Source organism: Numenius arquata, chromosome 9, assembly GCF_964106895.1.
Source record: "Numenius arquata chromosome 9, bNumArq3.hap1.1, whole genome shotgun sequence".
NCBI classification, from domain to species: domain Eukaryota; kingdom Metazoa; phylum Chordata; class Aves; order Charadriiformes; family Scolopacidae; genus Numenius; species Numenius arquata.
The window spans coordinates 14,200,198-14,221,090 of NC_133584.1; the positions used below are offsets into that span (position 1 = coordinate 14,200,198).

A 20,893-nucleotide genomic window follows, 5' to 3' on the forward strand; every position below is an offset into this window, starting at 1 on the left:
GTTACCAGCACACAGCTCTCCCCACCATGTTCAGATGCTGTGTGACAGTGCCCTGGTCAGTGAGGGCACTACCTGTGCTCTGGTCACCCTCCGCTCCTGACTTGCCTTCCACTAGGGAACAGCTGGTCTTTGCTGCTTCCTGACACAGTAGGTCTTAGTTCTACATGGAGAAACTTCGTTAAAATTATTTATAGAAAATTAATTGACCCTTGATGTACATGGTACATTAAAGAAGAGCTAATACAGTCTTCACAGAGGGAAGACCTGGAGAACCTGGAAAACATCAGTGAACCTCCCGGAGAAAAATCAGAGAACTTCCTAGAGATCTCTGGAAAAAATCAATGGAGATGTGGGACTCAACTGATACAGGATAGTTGGCTTTGCAAAAGTTATTTCCCAAAGGCTCTCAAGGATACTAAGCTGAGTGATAACTAAGTGAAGGTTATCCCCCTTCCATTCCCCCCCACCACCACCAAATGACTATATAAAAGTATGGAGAAGGAAAAAAAAAAGACAGAAGAAAATGGGGAGTTCTTTGTAACATCAGTAAATTTCAGGGATCTGTGTTTACACCTGTACTGCTCAGGGCTCTGTAACATGGAAGAAAGGTGGCTGAAGTGGTGGCCAATGACCTCTAAATCTTGAATAGTACAGGAAACATCAGGCAGAAAGCAGCTTTTTGCTACTTCTCTAAAACAAAAATCTACAGTGTCTTCAGTGATTTAGCAGCTTTAAAAACATTTTTAAGCAGCACATAATGTAACTGTAGGAATCATTGCCACAGGTGCTGTCAAGTCCAAGGCATAAATGAATCCAGAAATATATTAAACCACACTGGGAGATTTTCAGTGGCTATTACAGCTAGATGATCTAGATAGAAAAGACAGCTTACTGAACTGTTAAACCTTTCTCTTCAAGATGTTAGAAGACTATACCTGGGAAGAAATATTCTATACTCGCCCTACTTCCTAACCAGTTTCCATAAGCATTTGATACCAATAACTCTCAGTCAGTGGACAGGGATAGATGGGTCTTTGATCTAAACAGGAGTTTTCAGAAAGCTGCCTTTTAACAATGACACATCAGCCTGTGTCCCATTTAATCCATGATTCATTTGTGATTTTTCTACAAATGTACAAAAAGTGCCATAAAAACTCTGTAGAAGCTACTTGCAGAGCGCTAAGCTCTCAGGATCTCCCATTTTCAGAGCCCTAGAAAGCATTATGCTAATTACATGCATTGATAATTACATGTATTGGCAAGCCCAGGGCAGGAAACACAGAAACAGAGACAGTCAGCATGCAGAAGGCTGCTGAAAAGACATGCAGTGCTTGCACAGGGTTTGCTAAGACCTTGGTATAAATTACTATTGGGAAACAGTGGGTTTTGGCACCTTGGAATTGAATGTATGAGAGCTTATGTACTGTCAGAAATTCAATTACATTGTAAAATGGCCTCATATACTATGGCAAAAAGGAGAGTGACAAGGACCATATTTTTATATATAAATGTACATGAAGCCACTCAAATTTCAAGTCTCTTAAAAATGGGTGTGACAATTTCTCCTGCATTTAGTAACTTACCCCATTAAGTACAAATACACACACTGTGTAGATCATTCCAATGGCTGCAAGTGCTATGAGGCACATCAGGAACCGAAGGGCATCTCTGTACAGCTTGAAGTTCATGGGTTTAGGATAGAGGATGGACCTCACCAGATCCCCTTTGGCTGTATTGAAACCTGGAAAGTCAAACTAAAATCATTCCAAGAGAAAAAGATTTCCAAAAGTTCTCTACAAAGAATGGAGGGCTTTAAAATTATTCATAATTTCTGTAACTTAAGAAAGAAGGCCCAGATCTTTCATTTCAGTGTATGTGACCTACTCTGCAGAATATAGAAAAAAGTTACTTTTGTCTTAAGGAGCAGGATTTTTTCAATGTGTCAGAAGCAATCATATGCTAGTGTTTTTTGTAAAAGTTATTCCAAGCAAACAGAAACAATGCATAATAGCTTAGCCCAGCCCAGGATATCAATTCTCCATCTGACTGTTGTGGATCTAGTTTAACACCTTTAATTTAACGGGACCAGGCACATTAAGTCAGACTGTTGCAGTAAGAAAAAGCATGAAAGAAAAAGCAAACTGAAGTGTTGACTGACCAGTCCGCAGCACCACAGCTTTCACGACTCCTCTGTCATCTGCCTTGGTCTGTATGACCTCTGTTCCACAGAAGAGGACGTGTTTTTTGTAATCCTCTGCACAGTGTTTTCTCCAAGGCTTGAAGTTATCAGCTTGGGGTAAGTGGGTCTTCGTTACTGGAATACTTTCCCCTAGGGAAGATTAGCTCAGATGAAGAAAACTTCGGTACATCTTAAAATCAGCCTGCTGACTTTCAAGTAAGTACAGTATCTAAACATCTAGATGGTAAGTTAAAGGTATTTACCAGAGAAACTAGTTTAGAGAAATGTTACTTTTATATTGTGACATCTTCAGAGCAAGTAAGAATTTGAAGACTAGCAAGCAGACTCTGCCAGAGAAAAGCTCTCCTTTGCCTCGGCACAACAGCTTCATGTAAGTCTGAGAACTGAAAGCAATCCAAGGACTCTGAACCCTGGTTGTACATATACAGACTTCAAAAGAGACCTCAACTGGAGTTGCATGACTCCACTTGATGGCCCCAAGTTGTTTACCTAGTTTGAACCTCATGTGCAGGTCACTACACTATTCCCTTAGGCAGATTAAATATGACATTCTCTATTTCCTTTTCAGAGTAAAAAGGACAGCCTCTAACCCAATGCTTGACAGCTGACAAATGTCCTGTTTATGTCAGAGCAGATAGACTAAGGTGAAGCAGAAGAAATATCTTCTGACAGCTAAAGCTTTCTAAGTGAAAGGGGTTTCTGGAATTTCTCATTCACATGAAATTTCAGAACCGTGGGTTTCAGTTTGATCCAGACCAAGACTAAATTTAAAGACAAGAAGCAAAACTACAAGCATTTCCTGCCCCAAAGATCCTGCTTTGCAGTGAACTCTCCCACCTGGCATGTTCTCCACTGCTATCACATGAACGTGGGGCTAAGCGTCTGGAGAGCTAGGCAGATACTCCAGCAGGTTGGAGATGTTGCAGCGATCAGAAACAAGACATTCAGAGTGACCGAGAGAAAGCCCTACAGCCTGAGCAGACTGTGGGCCCTGTGTGGGAACAGCTTTGTTCTGTATCTGCTGTTTCCTCTCCTGTCCTGCTAACTTCTCTTCACTGCCCACTCTTTCCTTTCTAAGCAGAGGATCCCATCCTAAATTCTACACCCCAGAAAGGAAGAAAAGGATGAACTGCCCTTTCTGAAGTCCATCTTGTCTATTTAGATAATCTGGGGCTAACTACAATTCAGTCTTCATTATAGCAAACACCTGGAAGAATCCCCTTCTAGGATAGGACTATCTCATAATAAGGATTAGACATGATAACACCGTATGTCCCATGTCACTGCCTGAAGCCATAGGGTTGTGATGATGTTTTGATGGTAAACCTGGGAGGGAGGTGCTGTACCTGTCAGCATGCTTTCATTTACAATGCACTGCCCGCTGATCAGGATGGCATCACAAGGCAAAAGGGTTTTTCCCTCTTTCAAAACCAGCGTATCTCCAGGAACAAGATGGTGTGATTCCAGCTCTTGGAAACCTGTAGGTGACATGTAATGCAAACTTTGTGCTTCATATATTTCTCTGTGGTAAGGGGAAAAAATACAAGGAACTACATGCTGTATAGATTGTTACTTCTTTATAATGGCTGATAAACACAGGGCCACAAGTAGGACATAAGAAAACAACCTCCAATATTTAGAAAAGCCTAGGCATCAGTTCGAACGGCAGAATTCCTTCTTATCTCCCCAGAAGCCCAACCAATGGTTATTGTTCCAATGCACTGATCTAACCGAAGAAGCCTGGATCTACATCTCTTTGTTTGACTCCATCTTTTTGGATTGGGCTCTAAATACTATGGCAATGAACAGAATTTGCATGGAGCAATTAGGTGGACTCACAACCATTTAATGGCTATGTGGTTGGCTTCGTCAGCACTGCTTTAAGAAAAATGACATTGTTTTCTTGCTAATTTTTTACTAAGGCTGTGCTCAAACAGTTATGAATATGATTGATGTGCCACAACATAATTCTAGGTCAAATTAACCCAATCTGCATAAGATAGTAATTGAGGTGGGAGAAGAGGAAACTGCTCTAGAAGGAATGTGATGCTATACATTCTCGGTTGTGATATAAACTGCTATAGAAATGAAATACATTGAAGAAAGAAGTGTACAGGAGTCACCTTCCTTATTTCTGCAGACAGTGACCATGATGTTGTTGTGAGACTCAACCAGTCTGTGAAGTTTAATCGATTGCTATAAATTAAAAGAGAACACACAAAAGTCTTACATCTTACTAACATGATGCAATTCATCCACTAACAATTATTCCCTTTTGTTATTTGTGGTTATGAGAGCCTTCATAAACTGGGGTCTGGCCCTGACAGAAACTCTGCAATCATACAGAGAAAGAAATTCCCCACCCTAATTATGGAGAAGATGTAACAAAAGGTTACCAAGCAAAGCACTGGAATGGGGAAGGGAGGATGTGGGTAAAGAACCACATGGAGATTATGATGACTAGGAGGCCAGGTCATTGCATCTGCTACTACACAATGTTATGAGACTAAAACTCTGAGTAACTCTCATAACATTGTACATGTGCATGTTGTAACACCCTGGCCTTTCACAGAACTTAGAAAAAAATCCTCCTTGTGGAAAGAGGTGAGGTGTCTCACCTGTCTAAGATCATATACAGTCAAAAAAATCGAGAGTAGAGACATGATTATGATGGCAGTGGCATACTCCATGTAATCTTCAGCAAACCACAGACACACACTGAACAGCTGGAACACGTAAAATGGATTTAAGACCTGTTTGGAGAGAGAACAATACTCAAGAGCTGGCCATATTTAAATGGCTACAGTATACCCAGCCAGTCCATGCTGCTAGAAATGGGCTGGAATAAAAGCTAGTGATTTAAGCGTTGTGTCTCCCAATCCCCTTTTTTAATTTTGTTAGCAGTGGCTTCAGTCTAATCAGATTGGGCCATTTCCATTTGACAGAAGGGACGAATAATGTGGACCAGTAGGATGTTATTTGGGGTGTGAATTGCTCAGCCTAACCTTGTTTTGCTTGCTTCTTTACAAGAAATGTAACAAAGGTGTGAGAAGAGCAGGTTGTGCCATGAGGATGGAGCTCACATACCAAAGGCACATCCCTACAAACACTGATTTTGCCACATACAGCCAGTTCCTGTCTGAAAAAGATATTGGTGCTTTACATGGTGCTGTGCCCAGAGTCATGAGCTCTCTGGATCTCTCTGTCCCTGTGGGCAGGTACCAGCTACTGCTGTTCACTTGATTTCTGCTGATTAAAAGACAGCTTTTGCCTGGAAGGTTTGATTTCCAGTGCAGCTTGTAAACATTCACTCACCCTTGTAAGGCCAAAAGAATGAGCTCCCGTGACAGACACAAATACCAAGCAGCCATACAGGAATGGGGATGGAGGATAGGGAACAATGGAAATAAATGAATTTATGATGATTTCATGGAACAGCTTTAAACAGGATTTGAAAAAGGCATATTCTTGATGGGAAGCTAACTCAGACCTAGAATCCATTACATTCTGTACGTGCACTCTGCCTCCCCATGTAGCCTAGAATAAAAGCAACAGAAATGCTTAACCTCTTTGATGAGTAGTTTCCAAATAGGAATCACTGGAACGTCAATAGAGTTTGGCCCGCATATAACTCTCCTGTATGGGATAAAGATACATCACTTACAGATAAAGTAGTGACAATGTAGCTCACTCAAGAAATTGCAGCTTTCAATAGCCCTGAGAGCTTGTATCAATCCCAGTTTAAAGGCTGTGAGGATCTTTCTCCAAGAAAAAGATACAAAATTAACTACCCCTACAGTGCTTATGTCAGATATGACTGTACCAGTGAAACCTACTTAAATGGACAAGAGATGTAACACAGCCTTTTAAGCAAATGTTTCCATCACGCAAAAATTTCTTTGAAGAACCACAAACAAAGGAATTCTGCACCTAAAACTAAATGATCTAAACCCAAATAATTTTGCCTAAAGTTAAGCATAATTTGAATGTAAGACTCAACATGAACTAAGGTCAGGAACTGGATTTTCAGTATTCAATCAACTGAAGATCATTATTTAGCAGTATAAGGAATACCTATTCTGTAAATTGTCTAATGATACAGTAGTTTGTGAGAATAAATTCAATGACCAGAAAGAATTGATTTAGAAGTTCAATACAATTACATGGAGCCCCACTGAAGAAGCACACACACAACTTATCTGCACTGTGTCATGGAGACTTTCTCTTTCTCCAGATGAGAACTGCTTAGAGTTAGTTACAGGACATAGTTATTTCCTGACTGAGAATAATAACAATGATGAACACTGAGACATTTAAAAAACTTTGACAAGGAATACACAGCATTCTCTAGCCCTTTTCATTCAATTTTTCATGCATGGCCATTTCATTTAAAATTACGTGCATATTAATGAACACACAAGAAACTCAAGGAAAGTGCACCAACAGCAGTGAATTTACATCTCCTTGAAATCCATATGTTAAGTATTTGTGTTTTAAAATGTGTACCTGACATTCTGTTCATTGCAGGTGAGACCAGAACCAAATTTGGCATGTATATCTGAGCAAGTGAGGTGGTCTTCTAGTGCTCTAAAACATAAAGGAGTGTTTTCCTTAGGACATTATTCACAAAGAAGCTTGATTTCCTCAGAGACTCGAGTAACCAGGGCATTGAACTCACCCAACTTTCTGGAACTGTTTTGCATAGATATTCCATACATAGCGGATTTTTTGTACTTGAATACTTTTCACCTGCAAAGCAGAATAGGGACAACAATATATACAACACATCAAACAAAAATACTCCCAGGCCTGCTCACAGATCTCAGCTAGGCATCCTTGTCAGAGTGGGAGACAGACCCGGAGTAACAATGAATCTCAATATGAGTATGGTCATTCTCCCTTTATTCAAGTTCACACAGAGTATATAAAGACAGACAAGCAGAGCACGTGCTAGCAACAATTATACGATTGGCTTACAGTCTCTGTTCACCCGCCTAGAGCGCTCACACAATTAGTGCAGACCTCTTGTCCACGCGCAGGAGATGTTTCTCTATCTCCCGGAGGCAGTACCGCTTATCACTTACTTATCATGTAGCTACTTCTTCATACTTCTGTTTCTCAAGGACAGTTCACAGCCTCCTCTGGGCTCTCATCCCTATCAAAGACTGGGTTGCTCATTGTAATCAAGTCATGCCCTTTTTCACTCAGCCATTCCTCCACACATCCTCACTGTGGTCAAGCACAGATAAAGCAAATTATACAGAGGGCAGGGAGGGAGAGAAGACAGGATTGCATTTACTAACTCCCTAGTTATGTTATAGAGTGGGATTCCCACCTCAGTGCAGGTTCCAGCAAGAGATACAGCCCTCCCTCTCATGTCACAGAATGAAGGGAAGAGATGACTGATACAGTGTTGGGTACTCAGACAGTTGTCAAAGCCCATCTTCAGTCAACAATTCCCTTATGTTCTGCTTGGCTTTGAGGAAGGCAGAGGCCTTTGGGGAGTTTTCAGGCATGGTGTCGAGTCCTTCAGCTGAACAGATACGCCAACAGACAAGAAAGGCCATCCCAGGACACTTCCTGAGTCACTGCTAATGCTAAGCCTTTGCAGAGCAGTTACGCACTAGGAACACTCGCTGCCATTTATAACTTGCAAAAGGAGTCTGTCCTGTCCTGCGCAACAATAACGAAGCCTATTAGAGATAATGGTGCTTCATATCAGCTGAAAGAAGGCAAGGCTATACACCTATATACATAAGTAATAAGGAAATCAGCTCTAGGGGACTCTCCCTACCCAGTGCAATAAGTGTTATATAGGCCAATGAAATCTATACTCAACTCATACACCGACTCAAAAAGGAGCTATAACCACCATCATTAACCTAACAAGAGGTCTGTAGTTAGGATTTCATGCAATAGGAACTGCAATACTTGCAATGCTAAAAAACAGTGGGAAATGAGGAACTCAACTCACTGCTGGAACAGGTCCTCAGACAGCTCTTGGGCACTGCACAGCTCCGTGGACTTAGGTAGGCTAAATGGCAAAAGGGTTTTATAACTGACCTATAAGTAGGGGTTTTTGAATTGCCAGTGAAGGATTAAACTGTTTGCTCTTTGCAGCTTTGAAATCTGTTCTTTTCTATCTAGATATTTTGATTGATATGAAAGTGGTGTTCAAAGGGCCTATTATTTGAGGCTATATTGGGCTTTTTTATGTTACTAATTTGATCCTCTGAAGAATGTTACAAACCAGTATTCACTTTCATACTGTGCTAGTTGATTAAACTAGCTGGCACTAAACTTTCTTATGTACATTAATATATGCCCACACAAACCAGTAGTAATAGCAGCAGCTTTGCTCAGCCAAAGTTAGGTTTATGATGAAAATATCTACTAAAAATTGCTGTAGATATAAAAATAAATACTAACAAAGTCAGAAATCTGTTTCCAGGAAGGGAAAATGGCTCTTTTATGCGTTCTCCAGTGCAGTGATCTAGTATCTATAATCAAGAGCCAGATATTAGCAAATGTACCACAGCATTCCTATTGCTCACACTGATTTAAGGTGTAATGCTAAGCAAGACATGTAAGTGAACTCTCTGGTACTTGTTCTGAAATGGGGACAATTATATTTACTCAACTCATGAGGGACCTTGTGATCTGCTTGGACCAATTAATTGTCTACCTTCTCCCCAGTGCCTCACTGGGATCTCAAAGCTATGGAACTGACAGAGACCAGGATACATTTTTGCAGAAACAGTCAACAGTGCAAGACCTGACTCCAGCAAATGTACTTTAAAGCACAAATTGGTACATACAAAGGCAAGAAAGCAAAATGTGTGTCAGACCCTCGTTGATGAAACATTTCTGGAAATACTGATCCAGCTCTGCCTGTGCACTTTTCTGTTCTGTTCCCCCTCAGCTGTGTTCATCCCTGGTTTTCATGTTACTGTGGGACCTGTGATGTTTGGTTCCTCACAGCTTCCCTTCAGATACAGAGCCACCCCTAAATTCCTTGCTTCCTATGCCAGGAATGAAGTTTTGATTTGGAATTCTGACTCTTCACTGCCAAACCCAGTGTGTTGAAGCTTTCCTACTTATAATGTAGCTCTTCTCTCAGGAGTAATCCTTTCAGGAGGATTCTTTTTTCATACCCACCTTGGAGTAAGAGAGGATTTTCTACACAGGTGAGTATAGTTCTCCAAAACCTCTAGCTTATTTTTCCACAGCTCACTGTGTTCATCAAGCTGCAAGTTTCTTAGCTGGATATGTTTCACAGCTCACTTTTACTCCCTGGAGCGTGGCTAAGGTTTGCTATCATCTCCCAGATGCTGCTGGGAATACTTAACTTACTTGCAAACTTGGCTTCATTATGGCTTTGCTGAAGATTGAGTCTTCCTCAGCAGTGGCTGGATAATCCATTTGACTTCTGATAAGGGCAGACACAGAAATCCACGTCACAGTCTTACGAGAATAAATCCGAAATTCATCCTAAATGAATTGAAAAGAGAAATGTCACATTTTCCCTCAAAATCAAAAGTGCCGGTCTTTCTAGAGCACCGCTCCAGCTTTTTAAAAGAACTAACCAAGAGGGGCCTCCCAGCACCTGTGACTGATAGACAAGTAAGCAGAACGGGAGCAGAACCACGGTCCTGTTAGAACGCGAATCCTGCAAATAATTCACCAACTGCAGATCTGGTGCTTGGCTGATAAGGATGGAATGTGAACACCCAGGTCATGATCTAGGACAGGCAAACAGTACAGGACAATCTGAGATGCAGTGACCATACTGTAAAGGGAAGATCAAAAGAAACAGCGCTGTACTACAAAATGGATATTTAGTGCCAATATCTTTTCACAGTCATTCCTGTGTTAACACTTCATTGGAACAAGTGTGTTAGCACCACACATCCCACAAGCTTTTGCCACAAACTGAATTCTTGATCTTGCTATTTTTTGTAAAATATGTTCAACATTGGAACTGCCTGATAACTAGTGTTGGTAGTACAGTCTTAGAGGTTATAGCAATTATTTAATAAGTACCCTCATGTTAAGTTTCAGTCCTGAACACTGAACTCCATGCGTTAAAGCCAACTATAATAAAGCCAACACTGACATATATCATATTCAGTGTGTGAGCAGTTTGGCAGATGGAAAAAGCTGATTACCTCAGCCAGCCAGGTTCTGAAGGCACAGTTATTAAACTTAAATTGGAAATGACAACAGAAAAAAAAAGATTCTATACCAAATATGAGTCCTTTTGAATAATTTTAGGGTTCAAAAAGAACTTTAATAACATTTCTATATCGTATTTACTTGTGCACTTTTCTTCTTAAACTGGTATTTTGAGTAAAATAACATTTATTTTCTGATACTTATCTTTTAACTTAAATTTCAGAATTAGTAGACATTGGGATGCAGATTGAGATGGGAAGCAGTGAATAACACAGGTGCTCATTATTTGAACTAAAATAAGTCAAAATTCAATAACAAAAGTGAGTTAATAGGCTCTTACATTGCAATTGCAGAAATGATGATGAATTATGAATGAAGGTTTTATGTGAAGCAAAAGAGAATTCTAAGGATCAAGCTGATGGGATTACTTGTATCCTCATTAGCAGTAGCCATCACACTTGAAAAATGACATAATCAGAATGTAGGGAAAAAAAAACCTGTCACTTTAATACAAAGAACCGTGATGGAGATCTGAAATTGTCAAATGCCCAGAATATACTTTGAGAGAGCTCCCTGATAAAAAGACCATACAATATGATTCAATTCTTGTTTAATTACATAAAGGATCATTTAAAAACTCATTTATCTGAAAAGTGCTTGGCATGGCAAATCCATTTAAAACGACACACAAGAATAGGTAATTAAAACTGCAAACTGAACTTAGGATTAAAAAGGGAGATTAAATCTAATACGCTTTTTTTAAATATATATATATACCCCATTATTAGAATGCAGATTGTTTCAATATAAAATATTCAACAGGAAGATCTGTGATTTTCAAAACCCAAAATTTTAGCTGCCTGCTGCTCTGCTCATTTAAGAAGGCAACTCAAATACAGTCATAGCAAGTGATCCATTTTGTAATTGCACATTTTGCAAATGCCATTGTTCAGGAATCTTTGAAGCAGAACAAATCAAATTTCTGGAAGTAAACCAGCCCTGCCAGCTCCTGGAGTATTTAGGCTCAGCTGGGACTCAGAGTCAAGTCCCAATTTGCTTCTTTTAGTGTTCAGAGTCAAGTCTCAGTTTGCTTCTTTTAGGGTTGCTGTAGCTTTCATGAAATGAAATCAAGGTTTGCGTATGTTGCAGTGCTTCAGTAGAGTCCTCAACAGACAGAAATCTCTATTAGGAAACTAATAGAAAAATGGAACAGCCCTGAAAGCATTAACTGCAGGATTGTGGGGTTATTGGACATGGGGAAGGTCTGACAGAAAAGGAAATATACAGGCAAGAAAACAAGCAGTCCAAGCTTGCCCTCTTCCTTATACTGATTCCTCATCACACAACATTGGACACTCATTGGACACACTGCTGGGGACAGAGCTAGATAAATCTTTGGTTTGGCCCACTGATTAAATTTTGGCAGAGAGGGGCAGCTTCGCTAGGACAGCCAAGAGAGGGAAAAGGGATCTGCTGGACACTGTCAATCAAACAAATGCTTTAGAATCTAGAGCACAGATCTGCAATGTAGAAAGAATAGGGATGGTGGAAGAGAGAAGCAAGGACTGAGAGCAAATAACACAGTCTTGAAACCACAGATATTACAGGTTTTTTTCACCCCAATTTCTTTCAATTTGTTGTCTGATGAGCTCCATTCCAATCATCATCTTACACATAATTTGTGGAATACTTGAGAGGTCTTTAGATCAATGATGGTAAACATAAGATATTATTGGAGGAAATCAGCAATGTGAGAGATTTCAGCTAACTGGATTCCTTCCAATTAACTCATCTTCCAATTAACTATACACTAGGCACTAATTTAAAGATTAAAGTATGCACCTACTGTTGTTCTAAGAAGAACAATGTCGGCTTCTTCCAAGCTGCAGCGGATGCAGTTTGCCCACACATCCCACTCTGGCTTCCAGTAAAAGAGGAGCAGCAGAGCCCCACAGGACAAGATGTAGCCAGCAATGCACAAGGCCCTCCGCCAGCCTTGGGTTTTGTAGCCAAAAATCTCCTGCACAGCAAACACAAGGAAAAAATCATTACTATTTCTCTTAACGGAACACCTGGAATACTACACTTTCCCATCATCCACTGCTCTCCCATAGGTACTCTTTGGTATGGTACTGTGAAAAAGATTCACATAACTTGTATTTGACTTCTTTATGCATCCTAAACATGACTAGAAAAAAATTTTGCATGTTCCACAGAAGTTTTCATCCACCTTCACAAAATCTGGATTGCTGTAGTCTGACCAAACCTCTAAAATAGTTTTATGTAGTCATGAAACTCAGCATGAGACATTGTTATGTGTGCGCATGAGTTGGAATGACTTCAAAATGTAGACACTCAGGCCTCAAGTCAGGAATACAGATTTGCCTGGTCAGCTTTTTTAAGATCCCCAGGCGAGACAGCTGAAGAACTTGAGTACCTCTGCACTAGGGGATGGACAGTGGTGCAGACACACTGCAGCAGCTGAGACACTGCCTGCTGCAGAATCAGCAGCGCTACTGCTGTCCTGCCATAGCAGCGAGTCTGCATTAATGCACCTACACTTTAGAGACTCAGCTGGTGTCTCTGCATGGGGCTGAATGACACTGCGTGGCTGCCATCAGCTGGAGCTGCTTTCACAACTGGGCACAGACACAGGGCTGTGACCATCTTCCATGATAGCTCCAGCATCGGTATTTTGGATCTTGCTGATGCGCCATTGTCCTAGCATCCCAAAATAATAATAATAATAATAATAATAACAACAACAACAACAACAACAATAACAACAACAACAACTGTTAGTAAGAACAACTAATGAAGACTTGCAGAATGCTTCACATGTTCAAAGGACAAAGGAGGCTACTCACTGTAGCTGTATGAGTAGGTATTATTATTCCATTTTCAAAGCTGGAGAAATTGTTACAGTGAGGTAAGGTGACTTGCCCAAAACTTCAAAGGGATGACTGTCAGCATTACATTTTAAGAGCTGTCAGGTCTTGGTACCATGGCCAAATTCTCTCTCAGTATTGCTAGCAGGGACTTGGTAAAGATTAAATTAAATGTATGCAGTGAATTTATAGAGGAGACCCAGCCCTGATCTAAGATGGGAGATTGCATGACTGCAATTACATCAGGTGACCAGGAGAATTTCCTAAGAGAAGGGTTAAGATTCCTGAATCTCCTTCTCCCTAGTGTATCTGCAGCAATTGTGCAATCTCCTTCTGAAGATCAGATATCTGCAGCCACAGATATTGCAAGATCCATTCATAAGGTGAGAAGAAAAGGCAATGTAATTGGAAGGATGAGTAATGCATAATTCCTGGTTCTGTGCTGGTGTCTTTGCTTGTTATGCGAAACGTGGGCCCTACCCAGTGGTTCCACGCACTGCCTCGGCCTACCTGCTCTATGTCATTCTCCAGAAGACAAGCTCTGTCTTCCTAGGTAATATCCATGGGGTTTCTAAAGGGAAGAAATTAGCAGCTGTGGGGAAAAACTATGGTAAACTACACAGAGGAGTGGCTTGCATTGCACCGGACCTGGTTATACCACCTTGAGATGCACATGCTCAGCATTTTCAAAGGCTTCTATAATCTCTGAGAAGCCCAAGAGAATAGGCAACTCTGCAGCAGATAGAAGCAAACTCATGGAGGACAGCAGATAGGCAAGGGTTCTAGAAGGTAGTTGGTGTTGCACTCGTGCTATTAATATTCGCATGCTCCTCTGAACAAGTAAAGGGCTCTCCATTCACCTCTGTCTAGTCGTACCCTTAACAAATTGGTTACAAAATTGGTGTCAGCACCAGCACACAGAACAGTACACAGAACAATGTGAACTTACAGTTCACAGCAATGGCTTAATAGCAAGATCCAGATGCTTGGATCCAGACTCCACAGCTTGTCAGCAAGGCAAAGGAACTCCCAAGGAGACAGAGACACCTAAGGGAAGAACTGTTAAAAGAACATGCCTTCGGACTTCCTCCAGCAAATGGCTGGACCTGGAATAACTGGAATAATATTTTCAAATTGGGATGGGCATGAATATCAGGGTGGGGAAGAATAAGATTGCTGCCATGTGCATCTTGCTTCTGCCAGTGAATCACTGCTTTCATTTCCAGCTTTTGTGCCTTACACCCAAAGTCTGAGAAGTCAATAAAGCTATAGTTAATGCAATTAAGAAGGGATAAGGTGGGCACTCAGCATGTGATTGGCAGTCATTTGGGATCATCTTCTGTTCACAGTGTTCTTCTCCACTGAAAACTGAATGATTCCCCAAGCCTGATATGACAACATAACCATAGAGCTAGGGTAGACTCTGTCTTTCTCTGCCTAAGAAACCGAGCACCTATGTATCAAAATATGTACCTGAGTCCCTCTACACCTGTATGTGTGTCCAGGCCTTTGTTTTCCAGAGCAGTTTACCCTCAAAAAATGGCTTGATTCCTTAGATCTCAAGACACTTTCCAAAACCAAGCATGCATCAATATTCCACAACTTGAAAACTAGGAGAGAGGAAGACAAGGACAACAGCTCAGCTGGGGTAAAAAGGCCATGCTCTTAAGACATGCACTGCGCTGTCTCTTGGATCTTGCTGCTTCTCACAAGGGACTTTCCTAAGATAGACAGGTAGATTGATCGATCGATTGATAAATACCGTTGAGCTGTATCTATCAGGTTCATTGGTTTGTGTCTTGATGAACGCAACATTTCTGAATACAGGTGTTCAGGAGCTCTACAAGGAGTAAGCTGGGAAAGAATAAACATCAGATGTTAACTTCTGTTTTGTATCTGGATGTCCACGCAGGAATCTCAAGCCAAAAGAAAGCATTTCCCATGGTTTGGAAATGTCTGGAACAGGTTACCTGGGCCACATCATTTAGAAGTAAAGCTGGGCAGTGAAATAGACTGAGCTCCAAACCTAACCTGTGCCAAAGTTCCCTGGGCTGGAACCTTTCAATACTTAACTTCAGAATAAAATGTTCTGTTAGGTTTAAGTGGTTTTCCTGACCCTGTGCCTTCAGCTGGAAGGACTATAGCAATGAATGCTGCATTCATAAAAAAACATTTAGTAGGTAAATAACTTCTTGTTGAAACTGAAACAGTATTAGTACAAACACTTCTCACTTGTCAAATATGTCAACAGTGGAATTCTTTAGAAGAATTCTCAAAATCATTATCTTGTCAAAAAAAAAAAAGGAGAATATTAGACCGGCACCAGAGGTATCCACAATGTACATGAAGAAGGAGAAAACAGGAACACACATGATGCAGGTTTCTCAGCAGGTTTATCTAGCCACATGAATGCCTTACAGTAATTAAGGTTTGGAAATTCTTCATGCTTATTCAGCATTCATTAGGCCTATACTACAAAGATCTCCAAGCAAATGCATGTCCACTATGGCAAACAATACTTCCAGGGCTGGCAGAAATCCTGGTGTTGATGTTACCAGTAAGAACATGTCTGTCAGGTTGGTATTATGTTGTTAAGGAAAAGAGAATAACGTTTGCTGGGTTGTATTTCGTTGCACAAAGAGGCTGTGCTGATGCAGACATGCTTTTTTTGAAGATGGGTCTGGAAGATGGGTCTGATAAATACAGATTTGCACCTTGATACCTCTTCTACTGTGTGAGCAGGTTTTTAGCGCTCAATGTGTGCATTTGGCATATATAACATTACACAGCCAAATAACCTGGGCTCTTGAGGGCACCAGACTAAGAGGTGGTGGAAAATAAAGCTAAGATTGGAGTCTGTAAGACTCCAACAGGTTTCTCATTATCTCACAGGAAGTAGCACTGCCTACAAAAGAGGCTGGTAAGTGGGGCTCATCTCATCTCTGTAGAATAATTTTTAATAAATTGTGGTGTATTATAAAACTTTGTTTCCTCACCAGTTAATATTCCCTTTCTCTTGAGACTTCCAACAGTCAGAAGAGTGACTAAACCAAAATGGTTTAACTTGTGAGTGAAGGGTCTGGGGATGGGCCATAGATTATGGGACAGAAAAAACTGCCAGACTTGCTCAGTTGGCAGAAAATGTGCTTATTCCAAGAAAGGTTCTTAGCTGCTTTTGCAATCATACAAAGCCAGCACTCAAGGCCTCTAGTGTCCAGCAAGCTTTTGTTACTTATGTTTAAAAGAAAAATTGCCTGTAACTGCCAGGTCATCTGCACAGCAGAATTTAAATGCAAAAGTCAAACAAGTTCAGGGACCCTTTTCTTTGGTGAAAACAAGGGCTGTAGCTACCAGCAAGGAGCCTGAACAGTGGCTGTGAACTATCGTATTTCTGGCAACCCAATCACCAGGTATCCTATTACGAACAACCTGTTGCTATAACAACAGATAATAGGATTAGACTTGAAAGACTGGTTAAGATTCACAAGGAATTTAATAACTGAATCTCATTCTTACCAACCAGAGCCTCTTTCATCAAAGGTTTTTTTCTGTTCCCTCTGAAGCCAGTAGCAACATTCACTATTATTCCATTAGGAACAAGGTTGTGCTTTTCAGAGTCTGTCTTAATTTTAAGAGTCAAATTTTTCAGACTCAAAGTATCTAAAATTCCTGGATCAGATTCCCTTGAATTCTGGCATCCCAAAGGAGACAGACAGCTGCCAATATGCAGTGGCAAACTGGGATTCACCAGCGGACTAACTGCAGTTGTCCCTTTCCTTCAGACATAAGCAACTGGGGAACACGTGCTTAAGACAGGCTTCTGGCAAATCCTTCCTGAAGCCGCAGCACAAGCTTTTGCACTGCAAGACTTAAGCTTTGCACTTTAGGGTTTGTGCAAAGGGAATGATTTGTCCCAAGCTGTACAGAGAGGAGCATCAAATTGCCAAAGGGCATAAAGCTGTGTTTTCCCTCCCGCTTCCTATTCCACCAACAATTACTTTTTTTCAAAAACACCTTCAAGCAGATCTTTCTGAAGGGAAAGGGGAAAAAAAAAAAAAAAAAAAAAGGAAGCTAATTCCTAAAATCAATCCCTTCCTATTACTATACCTACTAGCCCTCTCTGAGGCAAGCTGGTGTGTCCAGAGTGCTCTCACACTACTGAAATATTTCTGTTACTACAAATGTTTATGAAGAGGGAGAGATATTATCTTATGCTTCGAATATACATTGTTAAGTTTTAGCTGGGTACCAGGAGAGTGAACTCTCGTTCAAGCAAATGTGCTCCAGCCATGTAAAGTAATCCCAAAAATGTACACAAGGATATATAGGGTAGGTTTCCTGAGTCAGAGTGATTATTCTTAAACACAGGACTATCTAGCATCTCAGCTGTACCAAGAAATGGAAACATTGAAGAAAACTTAGAAGTATTTCTTCTCATTAGAGCTCCCCAACTTTCCTCAGCAAAATGGACAGCTAGTACAACACAGAAAAGCATTGCATGTCCAGAGTCCAAATGAACTACTTGCATGCTTTCAAAATTACTTGAACTATTTCAATCTGGAAGAACTGGCACCTGCACAATGTCAGCTGTTACATTATTACACCAAGTGATACGATCTTGTTTGAGGAGTCAAGAACTGCTTGTGAATAATTTGGTTCAGGTGGATTAAATTGACTGTTAAAAATAATGTCAGAAAATATTTTTCGTGACTTAGAATTTTAAAAAAAGGTTGCAGGGTCACTGAGACTTTATGTGCCAGTGCCACTTGCTGTGGCTGCCAATAATTTGAAATATCCGATTTTAACAAAGAAAGAATGTCTGCACATAATTCTCTTTTACCCCATGTACTCTCCTTCTCTCCTCTGCTTAAACACAGCTGCCTTTGTCTCTTTCTTCATAACTTCTCTCACCTACATGTTATGTTCTTTCTCTCTTTCACACAGATATGCACACTAGTTGTTCTCTTTTTCTATACATACATTTTTTTCTTCATGCTCTTACAGTACCTCAGACACCCTCACAGGTGTCTTCCTGTGTCTCATACTCATATTTTTTTTCTCTCTGTCTCACACATATGTAACAAAGACACACACATACCTGCCAAATCTAGCACAATTTGGCTATGGTTTTAATTGCACACTACTCAACTGCTTTATTAATCTCTTTTCTGTGATTTTCACTTGGGAACCACAGGTGAATGAGCGCTGCTCATGCTCATTGCAGGCAACTAGAGAGCACGGCAACTGCCAGACACCTTGGATTCACAGAGCAGATTGACTCAACACTGTGCACACATACTAGCTGTGCGTGGAAAACCTCAGATTCACGGTGCAGAACCCCAAGCACTGGACTCCCAGCACATGTACTCAGCATGATACTGGTGAGAAGCAAGAAAATTACTGGAAAGGTAATATGGGATAGTTGGCTCCATGCAAGCACAACTTGGGAGTCCCAGTAGTGCACAGCTGGAATTGGAAATGCAGGGTACAACAGTGTGGCTCTACACAGTACCAGACGGCACACTTAAAGCTAATTAGCTCAGGCTCGGTTCTGGCATTGCTGGTGATGGTGTCAGCAGTGGTGTCAGGGTGTTCATGGTCCTAGAAGGACACGGCAGGGTGGAGCAGGGACAGGAAGCAGCAGCGGTTTGGAGCTGGGGACGGTGGCACATCAGCACCAGGGCTAGAGCCCGCCGCGGGCGCTGCCGGCCGGGACAGTGACTCGGCGGGGCCAGTGACTCGGGGTGGGGGCACCTGGGCTCTGTGCCACACTCACTCAGCTAATTAGTCCCCACCCTCGGAGCCAGGGCCTTGCGCTTCCTGCATCGCTCAGTGCATCCTGCCAGTTGACTGTACTGCATTCCCCAGCACATCTCAGGCTACCCAGGTTTGCGGGACACAATATAGGGCATCTCCCCTTCCCTGGATGGCAGAGCGCTGACTGGAAATCTGAGGGTAACAAATCTCCACATTTTTCCATGACATGGTCTCTTTTTCACTAAAATAGAATTCCAAGTGAATAGTTTTTGAAGATTCCGCCAGGATTTCTGGAAGTGAACAGTCATGTCAGCTTGTATGTGACTGTGTTTCACTAGCTTTGCTGGGACTGCTGTACACCCAGAAATCCTACACACGCTCATAGCAGAGCTACAGCGGCTCTGCAGCAGGGGAGTTTTGAGAAGCACTGCTTTTACCAGACATGCATGAGAATTGTTGCTGTACAGCTGCATCAGGGGTCTGACACCTCCAGCAGAATCTCTGAGATGGCCAGAACGCGTATGCGACGAATAGCTGATCCGTAACATGCAGTACTGCCAAAGCAGCCAACCAGCACTGAATTTACTACAGTTGTGCACTGGGCTTACTATTTAAGAGAAATACCATGCAGTAGATCAGATACTTCATGTAAACATGGGACTTATTTCCACATGTTACGGAATGCAAGTAAACGTATTCCTTCCTGGGAAATTCTGGAAAGAAATATGGTAGTTCTGTATTTAGAAATCCAGCTTTATACAGGCACTCAGGCTGGAATAGTGTTGCCAGTTCAACAGACTGCATTTGCTAATAATTTATGCAAACATAACACACATGTTTTTATGTTCCAGAGAAAGCCAGTGTTCCCAGTCCTCACTTAAATGGAGTTGACCCTAGAGATTCAGCTGTGAAATGGTTAGGGACACTGCTCCACCCTCATGCTCATATAAGACCACCTCCACCTATATTTATAATGCCACATCAATAATCTGTTGAGCCATCCCCTGTTGGAGAGGATAACCAATTAAATCCAGTGGACACACAGAAGTTTACTTTCTTTCTGCTAAAAAAAATTATACCCCTTTCTAACTGTATGTTTCTGCTATAGGAACACCCCCACCATCAAAACTAAATTACAGACTGTAGCATTTTATTGCAGAACATGTGCCACCTGCTGCTTCAAGTTGAGAAAGACCTAGACAGAGATACAACTCACCATCTCATTCTCTTCTCCCTGGTTAAGCTGTGCATAGTGGTTCTTGGCAGGATTTTCCCCCATGAAATGACCCTCTGGAGATTTTCAAGAGCACCTTCAGGACAGGTCTTCAGTGCTGTGTGCTTGAACTTCCACATTGAGGAAGTGTTCTAAGTACACACCTTCCTCATAACTCTGCTGATGTTTGAAGAATGGAGCTCCTCCCTCTGTGGGGTTAGCAGGTAACATTCATCCCTCCTCCTTTCATTGTCATTGGAGTTTTGCAACTGCGAGGATACGTGCAAAATTCACTCAAAAACACTGCAAGAAAGAAGAAGTTAGATCAAACAAGTGTTTGCCACATCATGACTCTAGGCCATAACTCTGATAGGTGCAAGCAAGTGCTGTTGGCATGCAACTTTCAGGGGAGGGCAAGAGGGGAATATTTTTCTTCAAGAGATTATGGAATCACTGGAGACCAGAAGCGTGTCCAAATGAGAAGGGAAATAGGCATTGCTGTTGTTAACACTTAGCAACCAGCCTGAACTAAGTGCCCAGCTGTGATCCCCACATATGCCTTGAAGAAAAATTCAAGCTCTGGCATTGTAAACAGGGGCCTCAGTTTGTGCAGGTGGATTTATGCACTGACGATGTGCAAGGAGCTGTAGGACCTGTAAC

General features: G+C 41.4%; 1 protein-coding gene across 1 annotated transcript in view; it reads right to left on the reverse strand.

Annotated features, from left to right (window-relative positions):
- The window catches only part of LOC141468772 (probable cation-transporting ATPase 13A4), a 42,010-nt gene extending 21,711 nt beyond the window's left edge, over positions 1-20,299 (reverse strand). The window contains exons 1-11 of the mRNA XM_074153940.1: positions 20,237-20,299; positions 12,222-12,395; positions 9,554-9,691; positions 6,879-6,949; positions 6,707-6,787; positions 5,767-5,836; positions 4,819-4,953; positions 4,324-4,396; positions 3,547-3,678; positions 2,159-2,329; positions 1,584-1,741 (exon numbers count right to left, since the gene is read on the reverse strand). Coding sequence (XP_074010041.1) covers positions 1,584-1,741; positions 2,159-2,329; positions 3,547-3,678; positions 4,324-4,396; positions 4,819-4,953; positions 5,767-5,836; positions 6,707-6,787; positions 6,879-6,949; positions 9,554-9,691; positions 12,222-12,395; positions 20,237-20,299 — 1,266 coding nt within the window. The remainder of the gene's footprint in view (positions 1-1,583; positions 1,742-2,158; positions 2,330-3,546; positions 3,679-4,323; positions 4,397-4,818; positions 4,954-5,766; positions 5,837-6,706; positions 6,788-6,878; positions 6,950-9,553; positions 9,692-12,221; positions 12,396-20,236) is intronic.
- Positions 20,300-20,893: the final 594 nt, after the last annotated feature.